Raw genomic sequence first — 26918 nt, forward strand, 5'->3', positions numbered from 1 at the left:
TTTAGATTTATTTATTTATTGGAAAGTCAGATATACAGAGAGGAGGAGAGACAGAGAGGAAGATCCTCCGTCCGATGATTCACTCTCCAAGTGAGCGCAACGGCCGGTGCTATGCTGATCCAAAGCCAGGAGCCAGGAACTTCTTCCGGCTCTCCCACACGGGTGCAGGGTCCCAAAGCTTTGGGCCGTCCCCGACCACCCTCCCAGGCCACAAGCAGGGAGCCGGATGGGAAGTAGAGCCGCCAGGACTAGAACCTGCGCCCATATGGGATCCAGGGCGCCCAAGGCGAGGACTTTAGCCGCTAGGCCATGCCACCGGGTTCGGATGAGATGTTTTCTGATGGTTTGTTCTCCAGATGGCCACAAGGACCAGGGCTGGATCAAGAGGAAGTTGAGCTGGAAGTTTCATTCAGGTCTCCAAGCAGGTGGCAGGGACCCCAGAAGCTGGGCCATCTTCCTGGTTACCCAGGTGTGTCAGCAAAGAACTGCATTGGAAGTGGAGCAGCTAGGGACTTGAACCCATCTGGGATGTCTGCATCGTTGGAAGTGACTTAATCTTTCCATGAACTTTTTGAAGTCCCCACCTGTTTGCCACATTCTCTTTAGCCATTCATCTATTGACGAACATTCAGATTGCTTCTCTGTTTGGCTGTCCTGAATGATGCTGCAGTGAACATGGTCATGCTCATATTTATGTTATACTAAGCAAACAAACAAAACAAAGAACCTCGGTAAAACCCACACCACACCAAACGAAACAGATCCTAAAAAACCTAACAGCTGTGCCCAGGGTCACTGCTTATGATGCTCACATCCCCTGTTGGAGTGACAGTGTGACTCTCCCTCCAGCCCACCTCTGGTCTAGCTTTCTAGTAACGTACCCAGAAAGTTGTGCAACAGCTTCCTCTGTGGGTTCACTCCTTGGTATCTAGACAGCCTAGGTCTAAGTTGGAACTCGGGCCTGGAATGAAGAACCCAACCCAGGTTGGCCGCAGGAGTGATGGAGGCACACGTGCTGACCTGTCACCTCTGCCTACCAGCATCCACATTAGGAGGAGGCTGGGATCAGAGTGGAGCTGGAACTCGGGCATTCTGATACAGCACTTGACTGTCCTAATTGATGCTTTAGTAGCAGCCAAACTTCCTGCCCCCGGGACAGTTGTTAAAAATTGTGTTGGATGATCTCAACTGTTTGAGGAGTTTGGCCTTCCCTGCGTAACACAGGAAAAGTCCATTTTCATCACCTCGTTGCAAAGGCACACACTTTGTCACCGTTGCTTTGTTTTCCTGTTGTTTTTGGTCATCTGCCTGAGGTGGTTTTCTTCAGGCTTTTCCATTGGAAAGTTTTTTCTCCTCCCTTGCCTTTATTGTACTTCAGGGAAGGAAATTGCCGCGAAGGGGACCACACTTCAGGAGCGTGGAGTTAATTTCAACCTCCTTGAGGAAGAAGTCGTCACATAGTTTATTTGGGATTGCTCTGCTAGGAAATGTATCTATTCATTTTCATTTTTAAAAAAAATTTTATTTATTTTATTTGGGAGAGATGGAGGGAGAGAGAGAGAGAGAAAGAGCAATTTTGCATGCATTGATTTATTCCCTAAATATTTGCACTGACTGTGACTGGCCAGAGCAGAGCCAGGGACTGAGTTGACGTCTAAATCTCCTACGTGGGTGTCCAGGCTGTTGAGCCATGCTTTGCTTCCTTCCGGGGTGTTCATTAGCAGGAAGTTGGAATTGAGAGTGGAGCCAAGTCTTGAACTGAGGTGCTAGATTATGCGATGATGGACATGCTAACCAGCAGCCTAGCCAGTGTGCCAAGTACTCACTCTCCATTTATTTTTCACTCATTGATATCAGCATAGATATAATTTTTTTTATCTGACTTACAATTTAATTGCTGGTATGTATTGAGGAATTATTAATATGTTTGTGTTAGCAAGTCTTTCCATTTCTTTCTTGTTCTCAACTTCTTTCTGGCCATCTTCCTTTTTACACCTTTGCTCATTGGTCTTTTATTGAGTTCCTGAACTCAGTGTATCCAGGTTACTTAAGGCCAACCCAGTAATTTTATACGTTCTCTCTTATTTCATGCTAATTTTTATTGACAGTGATTTTCCTACTCAGAAGCTAGGATGGAAACCAGGGGAATCCTTTGGTTTTTCTTTCTGTACTGTACTTGCTGCGTTGGAGTTCCCAACACCCTTCCTTTCTACCTCCACAGTGTCACCTCCACTGACCCACAGCCATGTCTCTAGCACTCATGTCACTTACTCCTCACTGACTCTTGGACTCCTCCAGGGAGTGCTAACTCTACCACCAGTTTAACAGTGATGTTAGGAAAGTTCCTGGAGATAAGGATGGGAATCCTCCAGGAACTGAAAGCGATAGTGTATCTGAAGAGTGAGGCGTATATCCAGAGTTCCAGGCAGGGTACTGGCAGACACAGTGTTGTCATTATTTTCATTCTGTGCAGCTCCACTTCCATCCTTAGGATGCCTCTTTATAATGTGCCACCTGCTCAGCAGCTTGACTGTTGGCTGTTTCTCCCGCCACAGGCTCCTTTCAGCCAATTTCATGTTATTTATGGGGTTGTGAGCTTCCTAAGCCATATGCTTTAGCTGCTGCTCCTTCAGATGGGTTCTCAGTTAGGAATGCCCTTATGTTCCTTGCGTACCAGGAAATCAACTTTTACATGAATGTTCAGCTCACTGATGCAGGCTAACACCCCGTCTCCCTCTGTTGTCTGTGTTGTTCATACAGATCGATTATGTGTGCTGTTTTTATGTTTGAAAGGCCATTATTCTGTCAAGCTATGGATCTACTTTCTTTTTTAAGGATTTATTTTATTTATTTAAAAGAAAGAGTTACATAGAGGGTTTCTTTACTTTCTAAGAGACTTGTCAAATACACTTGCTGTGTTATTTGATGCCCAGGTACTTCTAGGGTACTGAATGCCGACACAGGTCCTGATGGCTTCAAAGAAAGTCAGAAATTACAAGTTGTTTGATTTCAAATCTGCTTAAAATTACTTTCTAAAATGTGGACTTTTCCCAGAGTAATTGCCCTCTCTCCAACTATAAATTTCCTGCTACTGGACAGGTTCAAGCGGAAGCCTGTTAACCACTGGCAAAGAATATTTAGGCAAGACCTTTGTGCTTGTGAGGTGAACCAAGGGCTGGGAATGCAATGATGAGCTAGATTTAGTCCTTAGTAGATCCACAGTGGCTGAAGTTGTAGCATAGCTTGTTAAGCCACTACCTGCAGGGTCAGTATCCCACAAGAGTGCTGGTTCAAGTCCTGGCAGCTGCACTTCTGATCCAGCTCCCTGCTGATACACCGGAGGAAGCTGCAGAAGATGGCTCAAGTACTTGGGCTCCACGTGGGAGACAGAGAAGTTGTTTCTGACTGCTGGCCTTGGAATGCCTCCACTCCAGCAATTGCAGCCATTCGGGAGTTGAACCAGTGGATAGAAGATCATTCTCTCTGTTCTCTTCATGTGTAGCTCTGCCTTTTAAATAAAATAAAAATAAATCTTAAAAAAGAGAGCCGCATGCGAATTTCTTTCCTTTCCTGTTATGTAATTTTTATAGCACTTTCCTGTGTTGTAATTCTGGATCTTGTGCATGTGGCTTGTGAGAAATAAGCTGGGAATCCTGTTTCTGTGGACTGGAATCCCATGTGGCTTCAGAAGGCAAACAGAAGAGCTTAGCGTGTATGTGCCAACTAAATGCTTAAATGGACTCTCCCCATAGGCTCTGTGTTTCTGAGGCCAAACCATGTCAAGTGACAGTAGAGTTGGAGACAAAGTTCTGTTGACTTTCATTTGTTTTCTTAAGCTATGTTGGGAAATCAACAGCTGATGAAGCAAATAACCAAAGAAGTGTCTCTGTATGTTCTTCCTGCCGCCTCGTCCTACTCACTTGTCCCTTGGGGATAGCTTTCTGAGACTTGATGGGCTGGACATCTCCTAGGTGTTCTTCACATTTTTAGCAGGACAGGTGTATTTCAAGATTTTGAATGTCTTGATTTTCTCAACGGACTTTCTGTAGAATAATGGAAAGTGAGTGATGTCAAATCTGAAATGAGTATACGTATGTTTCCATCTCTCTTTCCAGTTTATTTGGGATTTTTAGAAGAGTATTGTAGAACCACTGGAGTGATCGGATTTGGAAACTGCTAGGTGAATTCGCTGTGTTTCAGCTTGTATTCTGCTTATTTATCCGAGTGGCTGGAGATGACATGTAATCTGAAGTCTTTGGTTTCATGTTTAGTCAGTCTGATCCGGCTTCAGCTGTCATCGATGGTGATTTTCCCAGCTGTGAGTTTTATATAAGTAGAATTCAGATTGTGATCTTTCCTGTCACTTCATCATTTTCGTTTTAGAGGTGCAGTTTTTAAGGCACAAAAATTCACTCCAGAATGGATTGGAATCTGTGATTTTCCATCACCTGCCAGATACATGAATGGTCAATAGTTTGAATCAAACTGAATATCCTTTGTTAGTAATACAGGGCTTCTTTCCCCCACTGATTGATAGACCATGGCGGGTGGATGTTGTGTTACTTTGAAGATTATGGGATATCCCTTGTGTGTGCATTTGAAAACTTCTTAAAAATTAGAAATATGGACATGTTTATGAATCTTTCCTGTTTTTGTCAAAAGAGAAGAGTGTTGGATGAGCCACATTTTTGCTGTGCTTTATAAAAATTTCCACTCTTATAGTTATTAGTCTGAAAGGCACAAGGCTTTGGTGTGAATACTGTTGGTTCCATGGCATCTTTTCCTGCAGTTGTTTTCTACTTATATAATTCCACCTACTTGGTCATAAATGTCTTAAGGATGGTGGGTGAGTAAAAATTTGTCTTGTATTATAATTTGATTTCTCGCAGGATAACATAAGAAATATAATCAAGTTTCTGAATTAAATTTACTTAACTTGAATACACTTTTAAACAGTGTCTTCGGTTTCTAGTTTCTGTTTCCCCTTAAGTATAATGAGACAATGATAAAAATAGTCCCAGTGGAGATTCTGCAAAATTCCTATAAATGGTCCTGCCTTTTGACACCATGTTTCTAAAGCATCTAGTCACTAGGAAGTTGTAAAACATTAAGCTTCGTCATGGAAACAGCTAATTTCCCTTTGACTTCAGTTAGAGTTGTGACAAATACCTAATGCAATTATGTAATTATAATAATAGACGTGACTGAGATAAGAATGTCTGCGAACAAAAATTGGCCAAGTTCAGCTGACAGGAGCACACGTGCGGGGTCTCAGGCTAGCAAAGAGATCCTGTCCTTAATTTGGTGAGAACTAGAGGCAGTGCCTCGTTTTGTCTCAGGATGAACTTGTGAAGCGGTGAAAAGGACTCTGGTAGACCTAGTACATTGATAATTTGATGCTTTGGGAAATTTTAGTTTCAGAATCTTGCAGCGACCTCTAAGCTGCCCGCTTTCTGGCCTTTTGTGATAAATAGTGAATTTGTTCATGCCCAAAGTTTCTGGTATAGTTATTTTTGCTATATACAACACATGGCCCCAATCCTTAGTGAGTGAATAAGCTATTTTATTTTGCTGTGTTTTTGTGGGTCAGGAATTTGGGAAGGGCTTAGCTGGACTTAGACAGCAGGCGGCAGCTAAGGCTGAGAGGTATGGAAAGGAGGCCGGGCTAACCAGTGCCGTGCGAGACTGATCCAGTGTGTGTCCTTGCTGCTCTCTCTCCATGACTACTTTGGGCTGCTTGGGGTTTTTTTGGGGGGGAAGGGAAGGGAAAGGGTAGTTGATGTCAGAACAAATGTCCCGCAGGCCGCAGATAGAAACTGCCCATTTGTTAAGACCAGAGCTCAGCAAATGGCACTTTTTTTTTTTTTGGCCACACCCTTCTCATTAAAGCAGTCACAGAGCCGCCCACATTCAAGGGGAGGCAGGTGGAGATGAACTTGCCTCTCCATAGGAGGAAGGCCCAAGAATGTGCGGCCATTTCTCACTGGGCAGAGGCTCACACGGACTGTGTACTTAACGACATTCCTTTTTGCAGGTGCTTGAGAATGTTTCTCGGGGATGTCAGCGTTGAGGTCAGTGGAAGAACACACAGGTCTCGAGTTAGCCCGTGCAAACATCCGCAGGATGCACCATTACGAAGACCCAAGCACTAGCATCAAGTTCAGCTTACCGTCATGCCTAGCACGAAGTTCCTCTTGGTTCATCTTGCTTGAGTTATAAAGCCTCATATTATTGAACAAAACACACGCTCTGCCTCCTTCCTGACTCCCCCAAAGCAGGGAGGAAATCTAAACTCTATCATGTGTAAGATGAACCTGAGTTTTAATCTTTTGGCACATTCCATGTATTTTCCTGGACACGTGATTGTCCAGGCTGGGAGAAGGTTTGCTGCATATGCTCTTGAGCCGAGGTTCCGGTCTGCGAGGGCGGCGTGTTAAAATGAATTTGACATGTACAAAGCAATTGTTATATTTTTGAATATGAAGTAGTAAAGTTTACCTTTATACAAAGATGTTTTTATTGGAAAAGCAGAGGGATTGAGGGGGTGGAGAGAGAGAGAGAGAAATTGATCCATCTTTGGTGAGCTCCCTAAATGACCACAGAGCCAGCACTGGCCAGGCCCAGGTTAGGAGCCACGAATTCCACCTAGGTCTCCTACACGGGTGCTAAGGGCTCAGGCACCTGAGTCATCACCTACAGCTTTCAGATGCATCGCCAGGGTGCTGGATGAGAAGTGGAGCAGCCTGGACTCAAACCAGCACTCTGATGTAGGGTACCAGCATGACTGCTCACAGCTCAGCCTGCTGTGCCGTAGCATCTGCTCTTGTCTTTGCAAGGTGTGGTGTCTTAGCTGTCTGCGGTAAGGAGCATCATCGGACCCTCTGAACATACGCCTTACTCTGATTTTTTTCTTTTTTGCCAGCAGCATTTCTAAAAGACCACTAGAGATACCTCACTAGGTTCTGCTACGTCTTGCTGTTGGAAGTAGATTTGACTCTCATGGTGAATCAGTATTGATTGAATTTGAGGAGCTATACTTACTTAGATGCTGGGACAATATAGCTTAAAGAAGTTAAATTTAAATATTTTATTTGATGTAATTAATGATGGTACTGAATTTTTTTTTTTTTTTAAAGATCTGTTGCTTGAAAGATGTAGATCAACACAGAGAAGCAGAGGGAGATGAACCTTCCATCCTCTGGCTTGCTGCCTACATGCACAGAATAGCCAGGGCTGGGCCAGAGGGAAGATAGCTTCTAGAAACACCTTGCAGGTGCTCTGGTGTGGGAATGACAGGGCCCCAGGTCTGAGAGGTATCCTTCCTGCGGTGGATGCTATGAGAAAGCTGCAGTGGAAAATGGAGCCAGTACTTGCTTTCTGACAATCTCATATGGGATATGAGAGTCCTAAGAAGTGTCACGTTAAAAATAAATCCGATTTATTTTCATTTGCTTTTGAAAGGGAGGGAGAGAAAGAGACAAAGAGAAAGGTCTTTCGGTTTCTGGTTCATTCTGCAAATGCCCACAGCTGGTGTGGGGCCGGTGGAGTCAGGAATCGGGCACCTGAGTTCCTCCATCCATCAGCCATGCTCCCCTCGGGGAGCCGGGAAGCTGGATTGCTGGTGGAGCAGGTGGAGGCTGAAGCAGGTACCCTGGTTTGGGACAGGGCATCCTGAACTGCACCACAACACCCATCCTTTGCACTGTGCGGATGCAGTGTGGGTAGAAATGGCCTTCCTTTCCTTGTGAGTGATTGGTCCGGCATGTTTTTCCTGAGGGCATCAAGACAGATCACTTTTTTTTTTTTTGCTGACTCTACTGTAATTTCCACTGAAACTTCTCTTTTGGCGAAGCAAGCTTGTTTCCAGTGACTTAGGACATGTCCCTGTTGGAGATGACTCACTGAGCTTCTCGTGTCTTTTATTCTGTCCCATAATTCCCAGAAACAAAGCCAGAGTTTCCGTGGGTTTGGTGTGTCTTCTAGCAGTGCGTGCTCCCAGGAGGAGGCCGTTCTGCGTGGCAGAGCATTTGTTTCCGCCTGACTCTGGGTAGGTTTGCGTGCTGCGTGGATGTTCTGGACGGCAGCGCGCAGTACGTGCGTGACTCCCCGCCGTGGCTGGGCCGTGGCGTGCTTTCCTCTCTCCTGTTCAGTCTGCTCAGGCTTCAGTGACTTTACTCCAATAGATCATGTTATGTGACTTCTGTGGTGAAGTCTTAACATGGACCTACAACACTTTGAGACCTTTGTATCCAAAACACTGTAAATGAAAGTGTATAAGTAATATTAAAATCATAGCTCAGATCCTGTGGAGACACAGTTGTTAAGATATCTTTAAAAATGGTCAATTAGGGCCCAGTGCAGTAGCTTAGCAGCTAAAGTCCTTGTGTTGCATGCACTGGGATCCCATATGGGCACCAGTTGGTGTCCCAATGGCCCTGCTTCCCATCCAGCTCCCTGCCTGTGGCCTGGGAAAGCAGTTGAGGAGGCCCAAAGCCTTGGGACCCTGCACCCGTATGGGAGATCCAGAAGAAGCTCCTGGCTCCTGGCTTTGGATAAGCTCAACTCTGGGCATTGCAGCCTCTTGGGGAGTGAATCAGTGTCGCTGTCCCGCAGCGACGGACTTGGTGCACGGAGCCGATAATAACACGTGTGGACCCTGACTGATGGTCAAAGCCGAAGTTTATTAGGGGCATCAGACTTTATACTCTGAAACTCCGTATGGGGTAGGGGAGGAAGTATCGAGCTCATAAACAAAACCATCAACTGTTATCGCACTCTAGATTAGAATTCCTTTAGTCTTTACATCACGCTAGGTGTTCTCATTTACATGCTGTTTACTCAACCCGTGGGAACTATCTCCCAACAGGTATGCAAGAGATAGCCATTTGGTCCTTTTCATGCAAATACTGCCCAATGAACTGTAAACCTGTGCTCGCTGGCCTTCCAGGCTCACAATGTCCTCCTACAAATCAGCATACAGAAACTCTTCCTCTTTGTGTTTCTGACTTTGTAATAAAATAAGTAAATCTTAAAAAATGGTAAATTACAGTTAAGCCACAATGTATGACCATATAAAATGTGAAAACCTGATTTCTAGGAACACATTAGGACTTATTTTCATTCTTGAGTGTTCTGTTCCCTATGCTTCTGTGCATAACATAGATACTTAATATGCGTGCGGCTTGGGAGGTTACGTGTTTTTCGCTTTCATGTAATAAAAGTGTAGTGCTATATAATAGCACGTTTAGAATAGAAAATTATTCACAATTCTACCTCTCCCATAAAGACGACTGTTTTTCTGCGTCTGGTTTTTTTCATTTGAATACATTTGATTTGATTTTCTGCTTTCGTAGAAAAGTGGTAGATAGAAGTACATCCAGGTATACTGCGGAATATTAGTAGAAACTAAAGATGAATAACATTTGTATAGAGATATTATGAGTGAAATTTTCATTTGATTCCAGTTATATTGTTAATACACGAATCTCTTCCACCTAGTTATATGTATATGTTTATAGAAATTATTATAAATTAAGATGTGGTTGACAGAACCTGTAAAGTTGTTGAGTCTCAGATCCCTGGGAGCTGTCAGAATTTCCTCTTGGGAAAGAGTTTGAAAACGGAATGCAGTCAGGGTCTGGAGGTGGACAGACCATCCTTGGCCATCAGGTCCTGAGTGTTGTCACAGTGTCTGCATGAGAGCGAAGGATCTCCGTGTGGCAGACCAAGGAGAAGGTGTCTCCAGGACAGAGCAGGTCAAGCCTTGCAGCCAAACATGATGGCCCGACGGCTCAAGGGGGCTGGGAGTGTTGTGCCGGTTTTTGAAACCCCCAGATAATCATCAAGTCTGAAGTCGGTGCTGAGGCAAAAAGGTGGTTTATTCAGGTTAGCCTAGGTAACCCAGCCACCTCCCCCAGCCCAGCATGGCTGGGCGGGGGAGGGGCAGCCGCAGCCAAGGCTGCAAGGATCCACAAGGAGGACCAAAGAAACGCGAGCCAGAAGCCAAGGGAAAAGCCGAGAGCCCAAGCCCCCCAGTTCTTATACATTTTAGGCTATTAATTATACAGTCATGACTTAGCAGGCTTCCATTGGTGGGTTTGAAACAAGCAACTTTCAAAAAGTACAAATCGACGAGCTATTGGGCTGTGAATCTTATCAAATACCGGGTACCTCCTTCCTGAGAAGTGGTCTGCCTACGTGACCTGCCAGGTGTCCTGCCGGGTGTCACGTAGACTATCAGGCCTGAGGTTCACACAGCCCCCAGCCAAGCCATTAAGGCAGAATCACAAAAGGCAGAAAACGCCTAGGTTCTTCAGGAGCTCCTACGTGGCTTGCCCCCTCGAGCCTCAAGAAATACGATTCTCCAATAAAAATGAAATAAATCTTTTTTAAAAAAAGGTCTTGGGGGCCTGGTGTGGTAGCCTAGCAGCTAAAGTCTTGCCTTGCATATGGGCACCAGTTCTAATCCTGGCAGCCTCACTTCCCATCTAGCTCCCTGCTTGTGGCCTGAGAGGGCAGTGGAGGACAGCCCAAAGCCTTGGGGGCTACCGTGCTGGGCCCAAGTCTTTTTTTTTTTTTTTTTTTTTGACAGTAATGCATGGAAAAAACATTGCACAAACCTGAAGAACGAAAGTTATAAATCATGCTCACATCAAAAATTAATGTCTAAGTTGTTTTTCTTGGTGATAAAATAATTTTGCAATCATATCTTAGGTGTTTGTACAGTGTTTATAATCAGATTGGCATTTTTATCAGTATTTGATTCTGAAAATTGCAGTCTCTGTCTCATTCATTAATGAGAGAGCGTTGGTTTCATGTGCCATATTGTTAGTAGCGTTGGAAAAAAGTTTCTGAAAATGCGTAACCTTCTCAGTCATGCCATATACATTTATGCAGTTACTTCTCTAATACTTTAGCAATTGTACGTTATTTAATTACTTGATGGTGAAATCTTTATGTACTCTTTGCGTCTGAAAAAAAGTTATGTGAACTTAAAGAGGCATTAAATGTTGGAGAGACTGTTTTAAATCTGTAGTTTAGTGTTGTGGGCGTTGCCATTATATCTTATCTCACATTGAGTTTTATGAATTACTTGATGCTTCGCATTTATCTTGCTTGCACTCTTTGATTTCCTTGATTTCTAGTTTGCTGTCTAAACTGATTTTTACAGTTTTTCTGTCATCTGTGAAAATATTTTTTTGCCTCTTCCTTTCCATTCCCCGGGTTGAGATTTTCAGTTTTATGAACACGCCCCGCCCCGCTAAGTGTCCTACATCTGATGGATCTGCTCGTCCTGCATGCTTTGTGTGTGTGTTGCTTTAAATGCTTTCTTGATCTGTATTCAAGTTCGCTGTTTGTTGCTCTTGCTGTGTCCCAGCGAGCTCACCAAAAGGATTCAGTAATGCGGTGTTTCTCACTAGCAGCAGTCGCATTATTCTGTCAACAGCCACTCACTGATGTTGTTCTGTGTTTGTTCAATAATCACAGTCTTGTCTTTTCTTTTCTTTTTTCTTTTCTTTTCTTCTCTTCTCTTTTCTTTTCTTTTCTTTCCTTTCCTTTTCTTTTCTTTTCTTCTCTTTTCTTTTCTTCTCTTTTCTTTTCTTTCTTTGATCCATCTTGTTGAGGCATCTGGATCATCTCTTGGTCCAGTTTTGTTGGGTAGTGTGTCCCTTGACAGTTTCTGTATTTTCCTTCTTTCTCTTTCTTTCTATCTTTCTTTCTTTCTTTCTTTCTTTCTTTCTTTCTTTCTTTCTTTCTTTCTTTCTTTCTTTCTTTCTTTCTTTCTTTCTTTCTTTCTTTCTTTCTTCCTTCCTTCCTTCCTTCCTTCCTTCCTTCCTTCCTTCCTTCCTTCCTTCCTTCCTTCCTTCCTTTCTTTCTTTCTTTCTTTCTTTCCTTCTGTCATTCTCTGAAATGGACATACCTTTTTTTTTTCTAGGTCAGTGATGTTGCTATTTCTAAAATATATTAATGCTCTGTAATTACTTATTTTTAAAGATTTATTTTTTAATTTTTGCTGGAAAGATTTTACGGAGAGAAGGAGTGACAGAGAGAAAAACTTCATCTTCTGCTGTGTGTGTGTGTGTTAGTATACTGTTTTCCTCCTTCTCTGATTTTGTAAACATTTTCTCCCAGTCTGTAACTTGTCGTTTTGACCAGAGCCATTGTATTTTCTTCATTTCCTCTAGCAATTTCACACATCCAAAAAAGCCATATAAATAGTTTTTGCATGTGGTTCAAAAAACGCTGCCATTGTTATCACACTGAAACACATCACACTGTCTCCCTCCTTCCTCCTCCTCCAGTGAGCACGTTAGTGTGTATATGTATCTCCATCTATCTGCATATACTCTGACATGAAATGCTTTAATATGAAAGCAAACACAACAGCAGAAATAAATGTGAAAACCAAATAAACTGGATTTGACCTTCTACTTGTGGCTAAGGATAAGATACGTGAAGCAAATGGTTTCTGGGATTCTTCGGCCATCATGGCAGAGCTGTGACCCCAGGAGATGAAACCTACATGAGGGGAGCATCTTTTTGTCTTGGCTTCCCTCCTAGGAGCACAAAGGCGTGGGTGCTGAGTAGGGAGTGGTGATTTGGTGGGTGGAGGAAATGGATCGGAGTTTTTAACTGTTGAGTTGGACAGAATTTTCAGGGTGGATACTGGAGAAGCAGCTGGAGAGAAAGTGACTCTAGTCAGCCTTGGGTTCTCATGAGTCTTTTACTTAACATCATGTGGAGACATGTAGAGATGGACCAAATTGGTGGGTACATAGCAATTCTGTATTTACTCTGGGTGCTTGATTGCTTTTTTAAAATAATTGATGTTTAGAGTGCAAGTACTAATACGGGAATTTATACATGTGTAAGTAAAGTTCTTCGATGGTATTCCAAAAACTGGTGTCAGGAAACGGAAGCAGGCCATGGCATATGCATCATCTCTGTGTGCAGTGAGATATTTGTTACATAAAGTGGTAAAATGTGGTAAGTAAGGCGACTTGGGTAGTATCTACTCAGAAAGATCAGATGAGATCAAATGTTATATTGGAAATAGCACATTACCTCCACAGCAGATAAGGGAAAAACAGGATGTGTAGGACAGAACGTTTCACAAATCATACTCTTATAAACACCTCTGTTATATTGAACACTTATATTACATTACATGATTATTCAGCAGACAATCCAGTTCAAACCTGACTGTCAAATGGATTACCTGTAAGTAAGATTCAGCTTTTATACTGGACAGGAATTAGCAATAAAAGTTAACAGGAGAGAAGAAGGTATGTGCTTTGTGGATGTCAGCTGTAAGAAAGCTGGAGTACTGTTGATAAGTAGTAATGTTACATGATATATAGTTACTCTGGGATAAAGGTGAAGACTTTATCATGGCTGAATTATCAACTTAGGAGACGTAGTGATCCTAAAGAGATCCATAACTGGCAACGGTACTTCTGAGTTTGTAGAGGAAACCACGATGGGGTGGGGGCCAAGAGAAGACCTGTACCGGATGGTGGCTGAAGAGTCTAACTCACAGAGTTGTGATAAACAAACAGAAATAGGGAGATGAACAACTTAAATGACACTTTGCACCTACTTGGCATCAGTGACATTTGTAAAGTGCTAGAGAGAGCAGACTTAGGATGCATATGGTTTCTACATGTCCATGGAACTTTGATCGTGAGAAAGTACGTTCTTGGTTGAGAATCATGTTTCAGTAAGTGGAGAAGCATTTCCTAGTCCTGTTTCTGGAGAGGTTTGTGCAGAATGAGGGTTCTCTCTGTTGGCTCCTGATATTACTTTGGCTCAGAGGCTGAGAGGGTGTTCTGCGTTTCCTTCAAGAGACTGCAGGCTTTTGCTTAGCCTGTGATTTGGGTGATCATAATCTTCTTAACTCGTGAAGTGTGAGAAAAGCTTTCCCAGGTTACCGATCTTGACCTGGTCTCTTTCTTGGGTACCTGATTCTTGATAGACATTCGTATTGGCATTGTGGTAGATAATGTTGCTAGGAATATTCTTGTTCTGGATTTATAGCCCACAAGTGTAGGTGTTACACCCTTCAGCTTCACTATATAGCACCCAATTGTTCAACACCAAATGAATCAATTGGATAGCACATATTATTCTAGCATTGCTGTCATTTGCCTATAAAACCTTTTGGGTTTGATGGGTATGAAGAAGCATCTTACTGAGATTTGTGGTTTCCTGCTAATTTGAGGGGTTTGAGAATCATTTGCTTATTCAATAAGATTACATCGAGGCATAGGAGGTAGTGCTACAAAACACGTGTAATCAACAGAAGCAGCTCTTATTAGTGGCAAATCCCACGGAGGTGGGTGGCTTGTCTTGTAGGGCTGAGTGGGGAAGCCTCCAGGACATGCACACTCAGCCACATGCAGAGAGAGAGAGAGAGAGAAGGAGAGAAGGAGAGAGGGAGGGAGAGACAGACACACACACACACTGAGAGATGGAGAGAGATTTGAGAGAGAGGGAGAGAGGCACAGAAAGAGGGAGGGAAGTAGGCGGGGAGAGAGACAGACACACCGACTGACTTTCCTGAGGTCCTGGGTGTTAGCAACAGAAGTATCCTGTGGGGAGTTCCATGGGGACCCACTATGACTTCAGTATGGTCACCAGGGTCCTGGAGATTCGGGTGTTTTGGATTGGTTGTGTCTAGCTCCCTGCACTGGGAGATGGTACTGGGAGGTGGCTGTGTAAGGCAGACATCTGGGTTGAGCATGTGGGGAAAGTAAGAGGAGACAGACAACTGGAAAGTGTGTCAGTGGTGACTAACTCCTATTTCTGCTCTGAGAAAGTTAAACTTAGATGGAATGGATGCTGAGGCAATATGCAATTATTACAGTTCACTCCATTACCCAAAAATGTGTAATAGAGAAAAAAAAATGGTAGAATAGTCTGGAGAAATTGGTGGCTCTATATGAACAGTAGAAAATTCCACTTTACCCCTTGTGATTATCAATTGATAACAGGAAAAAAGAACAAGGATATAGAATATCAAAATAATTCTGTTCATGGACACATAGAATTGAGGATATATGGAATGAAGAAAAGACCTAGCCACAGAAAAATTAGAGATTAAAAGGATAATGAAAATACTGCTAACTGTATGCCAAGTATTTAAAAATAGACAGTGTTTCTAGAATATTACTTACCAAAACTGAGGGAGAAATTAAATGGCTGAATCATCCTATAATTAAAAGAAATTGAATCTTCCCACAAGGACAGCAAGAAGCCTAGATGATTTGCTAAGCAAGTTTCTACCAAAATGTTAAGAAACAGATTATTCCAGTCTGATGCAATCGCTCTTAATTGGTAGAAAAAGAGTGATGATTCCACAGCTAGTTACGAAAGCCCAGCATAATCCTGATAGCAAAACCAGATGGAGATATTACAAGAAATGAAAATTATGGATATATTAGCAAATTGAAGCTAGCATTTAAAAGAAAGCAGACATTACCAACTCAGGTTTATACCAGGTATGCAAGGGCGGTTTACAATTAGACTATTTGGCATGGCTGATGATATTAATAAGTTAAAGGAGAAAAACATGATAATTGAAGCTTTTGATCAATGCGAATCCCTGTTAAGAGTGCTTAGCAAATTAGGAAAAAAAAAGAGCTTTAATTTTTCAAGGGACATTTAAAAATAGGCAACCAATAATCATCAACAGCTGTCCCTGAAAACGGAGAAGTATAAGGATTCCCTCTAAAATCAGGGACAATTAAAGTTTGATATTGCCGTTTGTTCCATTCTTAATACATAATAAGGCATCTCAAAATAAGTAAGCAACTTTTTTTTTTTTTTTTTTTTTTTGCTTTGGATTCTGAAGTTCAGAAACTTGGATGCTGCAGAGCTGCAGAGTAAGAATTTTTTTATTGCTTCATTTTTTTTTAAACAGTGCCTCAGCTTGGGTGATTTGGACGTTGGAGATGAGTTGGTGCCTAGGGCACTGGAATCATCTGAAAGCATCTCCATCCACACATCTGGTGCTTTGGTGTTGGCTGTGGACTGGCCATTCAGTTAGGCTGTCTTCTGAGCTGGCTTGTTTCTTTCTCACATCATGGTATTGGATAGAAGAACCCAAGACGGAGAGCATTGCGTCTCTGTGAAGAGTGTGACTTCCGCCCTCATCTGTTGGTCGTCAAGGTCACAGTGATCCACCCAGCACAAGGGACAGTGTTCAGAGGCCCTTAGCCTAAGTGGGAGGAAGATGCGTTTTTGTTCTTAGAAGAGTGTGTAGAATAGGAGCCAGTCTGGAGACCATCTCTCGAAAAATGTCTGCCGTGTTTTCTCATTGTGTTTGGCATTTTGCTGGAGGGTGGAGGCAGGGATTAAGACGAGAGAAAGGAAATAGAGGCACAAGAATTGTAAAGCCGGACATAAAACTTATGATTCGGATCCAATATCATTTCACTTTAAAAGAACATACACATAAGTTTTTAGAAATGGGAGTTTTCCAGTGATGGATAGATCATAAACATGCACAAGATGACTGGGTTGTTATACAACAGTGATAAATGCAAAATTTATTGTAAAATTAGACATTAAAGTAGCATCATAGACTGTCAGGATTTAGGAAAAGCCTGACATGCAAGATTTTTTTTTTGGGAAAATATAACCTTTCAATATGGTAAATCTTAGTGTTGAGATAGACCATGTTACAGTCAGGGGCGCTGCGTGTCAAAAGCTGATTTATGGGTCTGCATTTGAGCGTCAGAGAGAAGAAAAAGGGAGACAGAAAAATGTGTAGATAGAGTGTGAGAGCTCCCATTTGCTGGTTCACTCTCCAGAAGCTTGTGATGGCTGTGGCTAGGTCAGACAGGAACTGGGACACAGTCCACCTCTTCCATACGTGGCTGGCAGGGACCCACCTGCTGCCTCCCTCGGTGCTCAGCACACACGCCAGAATCGGGGGCAGAACCAAGACTGGAAACTGGCCAGTGGAATGTGGGCCATGGCTGCATTCACCAGCATCTTAACTGGTAGGCTTATGTCAGTCCCTGGATGTTTAAGGGGGCATTGATGATAACAGTGCCATATCTCTGAGGGCACAGGTGGAGGAAGGGGCTTTAAGTAAGTAGAGGCATTCCTTTCCCTTTGTGAGCAAAATAAAGTGGAATAGCCGGCTACAGATGCCAGTGGCTGTGGATTTGATTGCAACACGTTAAAGGGAGTCTTCTCATTTACTCTCACCTGTTTAGTGTAGCTCTTTACTTGAGTTGTAAGAAAGAAGAGAGAGGTTGGGAGTCTGATGAGAATTGGACATCTTTGGAGAATAGAGGAAAAAAATGAAAAAGAGAGAAGCAATGATAGTAGAAGGCAGTGCTGCAAATCCAGTTGAAAGGAAACGTTGGTTTTGTGGTGGTTTTCCCTAGTAGTCCTCACCAGAAGACAGGAAACTGGGTGTTGGTGGTGGTTCTTGGCAGGGAGCCATTATCAAATTGCCTTGAAGCTCCTCTGGATTCTCAGTCAATTGAGAAGTAGAACCAGGAGTCCCACGGAGTCAGAGCAGTGGCATGGGTGGTAATGCCTCGGTGCACTCCCGGATCTGACATGAGGTCTCCACACTCGCAGCTCAACAATGTGAGTCTGCAATGCCAAGTTCTGCCTCTAGCGAGCTTCCCCTGGGAGCTGGACTAGAAGCAGAATGTGGGTTCTCTAGTGAGAAAGGAAAGCAACTGTACTTTGCCCGCACACCCAAGTTTATTCATTCCTTGTGTCTAGAAGGTTCTCCCATGGATGACCACCTAACTAAAGTATTCTGATTTTTCTCCTGGAGAGGAGTGAAGAAAACACAGAAAGGGATTATAACATTTTTTTTCTCTTGTTGATTTCTGTTGAAAGAAGGCCTGTATTTTAAAATGTAAGGTTGGAAAGCAATAGATGAGGTTTTGTCCAGATAGGCGTATGATTAATAAAAAGAGTTTTGAGTTAGAACCACTTCAGAATGTTTGTTGTCTGGCTAGAGGTGGGTGGCAGGACCCAGAGTAGTAATTAGTTTTAGAAAATTTGTGCAGAATTATAAAGTTGTGGAATTGTATGCATTTTCTTAAGGTGAAAATAATGCAGAGGAGTTGGAGGGCTCTCGCCTAGGGATACATTGCTGTCAGTGTGCTCAAGGAACAAGAAGAATTATCCACAGGGGGTGAGATTGGAAGTTTCAGAATTACTGCTCGCTCCAACGCCATGGCATTGAATGGAGCCATGACATTTCTTCTAGGGTGTCGCTCTTGAGTTTCTGGCTGTAATAATGGGTCGAGCCGTTTTAGCGTTGGCAACTTGATCTGCTGCTGCCCGGGCTTGCGTGTATTTTTATTTGGAAAAATTAGAGGGAAAAGGGAATCATGTGGGAACTATTAGCAACTCATTTGGGTTCATTCAGTTATTTATTCCAGAAGTATTAATTCAGAGTATTCTTTGAGTCCTTACTGTGTTCTAGAAATGTCTAGCTTAAGGTGCTAAGGAACGAGGGAAAAGCCCATAGTCCCTGCGGTACCTTCAGTGTTCTTAGTAATTTAGGAATGCAGATACTTTCCTTGAAGAAATAATACTGAAATTCTAATCTTGTACAAGACAATTCTTACTGTCTTCAGTTTTAAAGATATATTAAAAATTTTTTATTAGAAAGATATACAGAGAGGAGATGGAAAGGGAAAGATCTTCCGCCTGCTGTTTCACCCCCGCCCAGCGTCTGCAACAGCCAGAACTGAGCCTATCCAAGGCCAGGGCTTCTTCCCGGTCTCCCACATGGGTGCAGGGTTCCAAGGCTTTGTGCCATCCTCTGCTATGTTCCCAGGCCACAAGCAGGAAGCTGGAAGGGAAGTAGAGTAGCTGGGACATGAACCAACACCCATATGGGATACAGACACTTGTAAGGTGAAGACCTAGCTGCTAGTCTATCGTGCCAGGCCCTCTTACTGTCTATTTTTTTTTTTTAAGATTTATTTATATAATTGAAAGACAGAAGTATAATTGAAAGAGGAGGAAAAAGATACTTTGTGGGCCTAGAGCCATGACCTAGTGGCTAAATCCTGACCTTGTATCTACTGAGATCCCATATGGGTGCTGGTTCGTATCCTGGCTGTTCCACTTCCCATTCAGCTCCTTGCCTATGCCCTGGGAAATCAATAGAGGACGGCCTAAAGCCGTGGGACTCTGCACCTGCATAGGAGACCTAGAAGAAGCTCTGGACTCCTGGCTTTGGATCAGTGCAGCTCCGGCTGTTCCGTACACTTGTGGAGTGAACTAGTGGATGGAATATTTTTCTGTGTAAATGTACATTTCTGATGAGAATAAATAAATGTTAAAGAGAAATATATTTTGTCTGGTGGCTCATTCTCAAATGGCCACATCAGCTGGGCCAGTACAATCTGGATCTTCCATTTGTGTGACAGGAGCCCAAGCACTCGGGCCATCTAATGCTGCCCTCCCAGGCACCTCAGCAGGGTGCTGCATCAGAAGTGGAGCCACTGGGACTTGACCTGGTGTTCATACAGGATTCTGGCATGGAGGCAGCAGTGTAACCTGCCATCCTGCAAGTCCAGCCCCCATCTCAGTCTTGGTGGCTAGTCATTGTTAAATAGGGAGCAAGTGTGTGTGTGTGTGCGTTGTTCTGTTTTCTTTTTCTAGAATTGCTTTATTCTAGAGATTTAAAAAAAAAACCCAAAAATTTGTCTCCATTGTCTCCATTGCTTTTTGAACATACGACGCTGAACAAGATCCAATGGAAAAAATCTCGATGCTTTTGTGAGGATGGTGGTCAGTAAGTAGTTTCCAGATGAGACACATTCAGCTGAATGCTGGGAAGACAGTATTAATTCCCTGGGTACTTAGAGGTGATCAAACAGCTAGGTGACCTCTCAGAGTTTCATTAATTTTTCCCGAGTTGATGTATTTATTTTTGTTTATTTGAAAGGTGTGTGTGAGATGGGTAGAAAGACACCCTCACCCACTGGCTCCCTTGGCAGAGGCCAAATGCCCGCTGTGCCAGACTGAATTCTTGAGCTAGGTCCTCCATGGGCATCTCCCCTCTTGGGCTGTCATCTGCTGCCTGCTTTGCTGCGTGTTCTCTGGAAGCGGGATCAGATGTGGTGGCGTGGCTTCATCTCAGACCATCTGAATTAGCAAGTCAGTGTCTCAGGTGGCAGCCCTAACTCACAGCACACAATGCCTATAATATGAACTTTGGACGTCAGTTGATTTAAGGTTTTGTCTGCTTAAACTTTGCTTTGTGTTGGTTTGGTTTTCATGTGAACAGCTTATGTGTCTAGAGATGCAACCTTACTTCCTGTTTACAGGCTTAGGTTAAGTGCAGTCCTGAAACAATTATGCTTCTTTTAGTTATTGTTTTTTTGCAGTAAGATGCTGTCCTTGATTTCTCTACCAGGTAGGTGGCTTGGTAGTTGCGAGTTGTGGAAGGTTTGCTGTGACACGGTGCTGTCTCCTGTGCCTGCCAGGCTTCCCATGGCTGCATTTCCTACTTTCTGGAGGCGGAATGTTGAACACACACAGCTCGTTCTTTCTGTGACTGGCTGTGCATTCTTTTTTCACTCTTGATTTCAGAACCCATCTGGTTTCTAATTTGAAAGATCTTTCATTCTCCAAGCTCACCTTTCTCTTACATTTTCAGGGGGAATATATTGTAATTAGTATGTACATTTCTGATGACTTGGTTAGTATTATTGTCAACTGAAATATACGGCACCCGGTGACTCCTTTCCCTAGCCAACACTGTTGTCTGGTTTTGATGGGTTCTCTTATCACAAAATCCACCCTAAATTTTCCCCCAGCTGAAAATTATGTGCATGGTGGCAAAACATCTGAGACAGATGTGCATGGTGGCAAAACTTCTGAGACAGATGTTGGTGGTGTTTTCCCCGAGTGTGTCCTTCAGGACCCTTCAGATCTGCTGCAGCACAGACTGGCGGCTCTCCACTCTGGCTGCCCCTTTGAGCCTAGGGGAGCTCAGTGCTCTGTCCTCCTGGGAGAATTCTCTTTGCTTTCAGGTTAGCTGGGTCTGTTACTTCTTAGTCCCATGTTGTCGTCTTTTTTTGTCTTACTCCCTTAGGTCACACTAAGTTTTCGTTTTTCAAGATTTATTGATTTTTATTGGAAAGGCACATTTTACAGAGAGAAGTAAGAGACAGACAGAAAGACCTTTCATCCGCTGATTCACTCCCCAAGTGGCTGCAAAGGCCATAGCTGAGCCAATCCGAATCCAGGAGCCAGGAGCTTCTTCTGGGTCTCCCTCATGGGTGCGGGATCCCAAGGCTTTGGGCTGTCCTCGACTGCTTTCCCAGGCCACAAGCAGGGAGCTGGATGGGAAGTGGAGCAGCTGGCATCTGGCTCATGCAAGGCAAGAACTTTAGCCGCTAGGCTAACATGCCGTGCCCTCTTTTTTTTGTTTGTTTTGTTTTGTTTTATCTCCATATTGCATGTTTCCTTCTTAATCTTCTTCATCCTTGGTAACCTGTGCAAATGGGAAAGGGAATCACTAATAGAATAGCCGGTGTTCCTAATAATTGCATCACCTGCTTTAACATTACTGGTCCTCGTGATGCTGTTAGGACTCAGGTGCTGGTATTAGTGCCAGCCCCATCGGATGGATGCAGAAGCTGAGTCGCTGCCTGTTTAAATAATTTAAACAGTATAACACTGTAGGTGTTAGAGTTGGGACTTGGAGCCAAGCAGCCTGCCTCCAGGCTCCCATCTCTTAACTTCTCACTGAAATTGGGAGTTAATTGGAAATTGTATGCATGTGGGTGAGTTTTCCCTAACACGTGTGTTCCGTAAAGGTGCATGGAAGGCTTCGTGGCCGGGGTCTGGGTTTCCTGTGGATGGGAGCGGAGTTAGGGTGACTGAGAGGTAGGTTGCTGCTGGTGGTCTAACCTCCGTGTGGCCTGCTTGTGCTGCTGTCATGCACTGCAGTTCTCCTCTGTTTCCCCCAGTCCAGGAAGAAGGAACTGAATCGCTGGGTGGGCAGTTTCAGGTCGAGGCTGGTTGTGGGGGTTCTACCCAGGACTGGGGGGCGGGGCTTTGGTCCTTCCTCCCCTCCCTGGGATTTCTCCATGAGTCTTCTCCTGATCCTTCGCTTTGGCGTTTCTTGGACTTTGGCCTTGTCACCTACTCTTTGATCCTGTTTGTATATAGCAACAGATAACCAAAGCAAATTTTTGTTGTCTTGTTGGAAGAAGGCTTTTGGGTGGAGGCATGCGTGAAACCTAAGTTTGTGACAAGTCATTTCAGATTTCCAGGGCCTGAAATTGCCTGCCTCTGGTGCTTGCTTCTCCCTGAGGCACTGTAGGGTGCTCCTAGGGGGTGTAGCCCTGGTCATTCCCTGCTTCCCGGGTTGGGGGGCGGCGTTGTTTTGTCCTTCAGGCTCTTCTCATTGTCCTGTTGCTGATGTGCGTGCTTTTCTTACTACCTGGCCTGTCTCTTCACTCCGGAATGTGAACTGAGTGGAAGTTTGTTGCGTGATGTGTCATTTATCTTTCTTGCATTTTGACACTGTCAGTACTATTGAGGACAGGAAAGTAGAGAATTGAAAAAATAAAACACAAAGATTAACTTGAGACCTAAAGGCACCTGAGAGCTGTTAGACGTAGGTGTCAGCCTTTCTGTGGGGTTCGTACCATAGCCAAGTGCCATGATTCAAGAGAACAAATTTTGTGGTCTGTGATTTTTTTTTTTTTTATCAGTTTCATGTTTGTGTAACTTGGATCGCAGGTACGATTGGTGTTCATGCATTTTTCTTTTCTCTTTTTTTCTAAGATTCATCTGTTTCTATTGGAAAGGGAGATTCGCAGAGAGACGGAGAGTCAGAGAGAAAGATTCCCCATTGGACTGGAGTTGAGCCGACCTGGAGCCAGGACCCAGGAGCTTCTGCTGGGTCTCCCATGTGGGCACAGGGTTCCAAGGCTTTGGGCAATCTTCCACTGCCTTCCTAGGCTATAGTTAGGGAGCTGGAAGGGAAGTGGAGCAGCTGGAAATGAACGAGCACCCATGTGGGATCCCAACACTTGCAAGGGGAGGATTAGCCAATTGAGCCATGATGCCAGGCCTGGTATTCATATATTTCTACTGCATTTTCACGGAATATAATGGGAATGTTTGAAATATTCTAAATAATTTTAGAGGAATACTCTGTAGGGAACCTTGTATTTTAAATGCATTGCTGTAGACAGATCTATAAAAGAGGCTAGGCTCACCTTAATTCCTGGTAAAAGCTAATTTTTAACGTTTTTATTTTGAAAAGATTGAATTCTTTCTATGTCTCATTGAGGTGGGTTTTATTTCCTGCTACTATTCAATTTAAGATTTTATTTGGCGGAAAGATGTTTGCTGTAAAATCATGCTGTTTCCTCTAGTATTGAAATGTAAGTAGCTCAAGGCATTTACTTGCTTAAATGTGTTAATATTTCTTTGAAAGTGCAGCTGAGGAAGGCTGTCTCCTGCTTTTCCCCATGCAGAAGTCCCTGGGGTGTGCAGAGTGTCCGTGGTCACTGTCGGGCTAGCTCAGCGATGGCGCTGGGCTCGTTTCCCCAGGCGAGTACTAGGCAGGATTGTCAGGCCTGGTGTTGGTTTCTGTCTTGACATTTTCTGGAACCTTGCAGATCGTTTATTGGGAGGTGTCATGTGAAAACACACAGAAGCATTACTCTAAAAATTCCATTCTTTTGAAACCATATGACTTGAGTACAGCGTTTACAGACGCTAAAAATATTTTTTAATTGTCTCTCGAGATTCGTGGGATACATGTGGAAAATACAAATGTGGTGTTTATAGTGTGACTTGGTTAATTCTCAGTATGCGTATCATTCTCCTTTCAAAACTTCATGAAAAGTGTAATCACATACAGATTTCTCTTCACTTGCAACACAAAATTAATGTGAATTCCATTTCCAGCTAACCACCATCAGAAGGTTCAGAAAGTCTGGTTTGTGTGTTGTTGTTGTTTTTAAGTGCTGCATGTGGATGACTTGATTAACTTTAATTTTTGGAGAAAGACATTTTTAAAAATTCATCCCATTCTTAAGTTGTGGGCAACGATGACAATATTTTGTTGTATGCTGGGTTGATTTAATGCTCTTTCTTTTTATATCTGTCTGCATGAGTTTTTTTTTTTTGTTTTTTTTTTGGTGTCATTACCTACTTGGTCCTTTGAAAATACATTTATTATTTATTTCACTTTAGGAAGGCGTCTGTACTCATTTCAATGGGAAGGAAGAGTGTGGCTGTACAAAGGTGACCACTCTTGGCCAACAGGCTTACCTTTAGGATGATGTTCTAAGCTAACGTTTACTTTCCACAGCTGCGTTGTAGAAGCGAGAGAGGATTGTTTTCCCATAGTGAGGTCCATGGATGACCTTGTTCACCCATGAAAGAGGAGGAAATCGGTTCTTCTGGACCAGGGTAACCCTGGCAGTTACTCACTGGCCACTGCAGGTGTCACATCTTTGCGTCCTCAGTGAGAACTCACAATGAGTGTTCGTATTAGCCTATAGTGCAAGCTATTTATTTCATCTTCTCAGATTTTTTTTCAATGTGAAGTAAGATTTTTTGTTTTTAGAAGTCTAGATATAAATGGGGTTTTCCTGCATTTTAGTAATACCTGTAGGAGCAAAAATGAAATAAAACAACCAAAAAACCCCAAGCCCTAAGTCTTTCCTTGGTTCTGCCTGGGTGAGCAGAGAGGACTCTGGGCACGGGTGGTGTTTTCTCATCCCCTTGCTCCCATAAATACATGACTTGATTTATCTTGATCAACCTAGTAACTTGCTCCACATTTTTCCAAAAGTGCAAAGCAGTTTCAGCTAAAAATACACATATCAGAATGCTCCAGAAGTTGTGGCCACAGCTCAAAAATGCTGATCAATTTTGAAAATCTAAATCAGCCCCGGCCATGAAACCGAGGGAAGAACCTTTGTGGTGGGGGACAGATTTCCAAAACTTCACCGCAGTCCTGTTCTGAGCTGGAGTTTGTGCTGGTGTTGCCAGACAACTGAGGAATAGATGCAAAAAGCAGGAAGCATTATTGAATTGAGCCCTAGCGCCAATTTGGGAAAAGCAAATTAAAATGTAAAAGAATATTTTTTCCACTCCTGGCGTCTCAACATTAAAATGGCAAAATACATGGTTGCTGAAAAACTTAGAGAAATTGCTAATTTTGCCAGAAAGTAAAAGCCAATTGCCTTTTTTTTTTTGCTCTAAAAATGCATGCACAGATAGCTAAAAGTGTGTGTGTGTTTTTTAACCTAAATGCAATAGTTTTAATGTACATGTCAGGGTGTACCTGTGTTTAAGTTGATGTAAACAGCTGTGTGTGGGGAGCTTATTTTAATGTCCCTGGACATTTTTCAGGTGCTGCTTGAAGAATGGATGATGACGATTTTGGTGGTTTTGAGGTATGCACTACCCTTTGCGTCTGTTTCAATTTCGTGGGGTTTATAATCAACTATTTTTGAAAGAGCGTTACTTTTTGTTGACATTTATAGTCTTTTCTTGCTCATGTTGACTATGGCCCTGAATAATCATAAAAACAGAAGAAATGGAGGATGAAGTTAAAAATGTCCCCTCTGGAAGTGGAAACTGATGTGTTGCGGCCGATGGGTTTGGTCGTGCCATGGGGATGATGGAGATGGAGGTGATGAACTGCTACCAGCGGAAGCAACGAGGAAGAGGCTTCAAAATCCATCAGTAGATGATTTCCCTGGGATCTGTGCTCAGAAATACTTGGGAGATGAGGCATGTGTATTTAGGATGCTGTCACAAATTTGCATGTTTACACCTGTAATGAGTTAACTTAGAACATCGGGCACACAGCTTTTCGGTGGCGTGGAAAGCTAATTAGTGTGTGTGTTGTTAGACCATCCTCCCAGGTTTGGGTTGGAGACTTTTTTTAAGTGGAAATTGTTAGCAGAAGCAGCAGTGTCTTGTCCTTAATCCTTTTCAGTGTGTGTTCATTTTATTGAAATATTTTATAACCCAGTTATTTTTATAGAGCCAGTATAGTCTTGCAGGAAAATCTCTGGCTTAGGAGTCACGGCGCTGGGGCGGAAGCCTTGGAGCTACCGTCATCAAGTGAGCGCTGTGATTGTTTAGAATTTATTTCATTTTTTTAAGGATAACTTTCCCCTACTTTGGGTTTGGTTATAAAAAGGAATTATGAAAATTCAGGAATGTACAATGACGTGAATAAGATATTAAAGTGTGCAGTCAGCAGTGGGAGTTTCATGAATAAGTGGTATGACTTGTTTTTAGGTTAGGATAGTTTTTGGTTACTCTTTAATATCTGCCATTATGAAAGTATTTGGAATATGAGCATACCTCTTTTCTGTGTTTCATCTGAAACTTATTTTCATGTAGCTTATTTACATGTTTCCTGCTTTTTTTTTTTTTTAATATTCTGGATTGTGTGGAGTAATTAAATCTTCCCTGTGTTACTGAAATGTACCATTTGTACTTTAAGTTTTCTTTCATTTTGGGGAGAATATATGCTTCAGATATCATCTGGTTTAGCTTATTGTTTGGGAGTTGTCAGTTATTTGAAGGTTACAGTCTGGCGTAGTCTCCTTTGTTTAAACCATGCTTGATGTGTTGGACAGGGAAACACAGCAGAGTGTGTGGCGCCCCGAGTGGCAGTTGCACTTGGGTGTTGGGCTTTGCGAACTGGGTCTGTCCAGCTGCCCGTCTGCACAGGGTTCGCCCACACTGCAGAAGCGCTGCTGTGCAACTTGGGGAGGTCTCTGACTTTGGTTGTGAAGTTTACCCTGGCTTCATGTGACGCTCCAGCAAACAACACAGAATCCGAATGGAAATCCTTCTCAGACATTTTTCTGCTGTGACCTGCACACTCGAGAGACGAAAAATAGTGTCCTCTTACCTGCAAACCTAGC

The 26918-nt window shown here is 43.1% G+C and overlaps 1 protein-coding gene across 1 annotated transcript in view; it reads left to right on the forward strand.

Annotated features, from left to right (window-relative positions):
• CCDC91 (coiled-coil domain containing 91) overlaps window positions 1-26918 on the forward strand; it is a 211349-nt gene that overhangs the window by 20818 nt on the left and 163613 nt on the right. The window contains exon 3 of the mRNA XM_040987458.1: window positions 25384-25427. Within this exon, the coding sequence (XP_040843392.1) occupies window positions 25398-25427 (30 nt within the window). The 5' untranslated portion in view covers window positions 25384-25397. The remainder of the gene's footprint in view (window positions 1-25383; window positions 25428-26918) is intronic.

Source organism: Ochotona curzoniae, unplaced genomic scaffold (assembly GCF_017591425.1).
Source record: "Ochotona curzoniae isolate NIBS_2020 unplaced genomic scaffold, NIBS_Ocur_1.0 contig_4645, whole genome shotgun sequence".
Taxonomy (NCBI): domain Eukaryota; kingdom Metazoa; phylum Chordata; class Mammalia; order Lagomorpha; family Ochotonidae; genus Ochotona; species Ochotona curzoniae.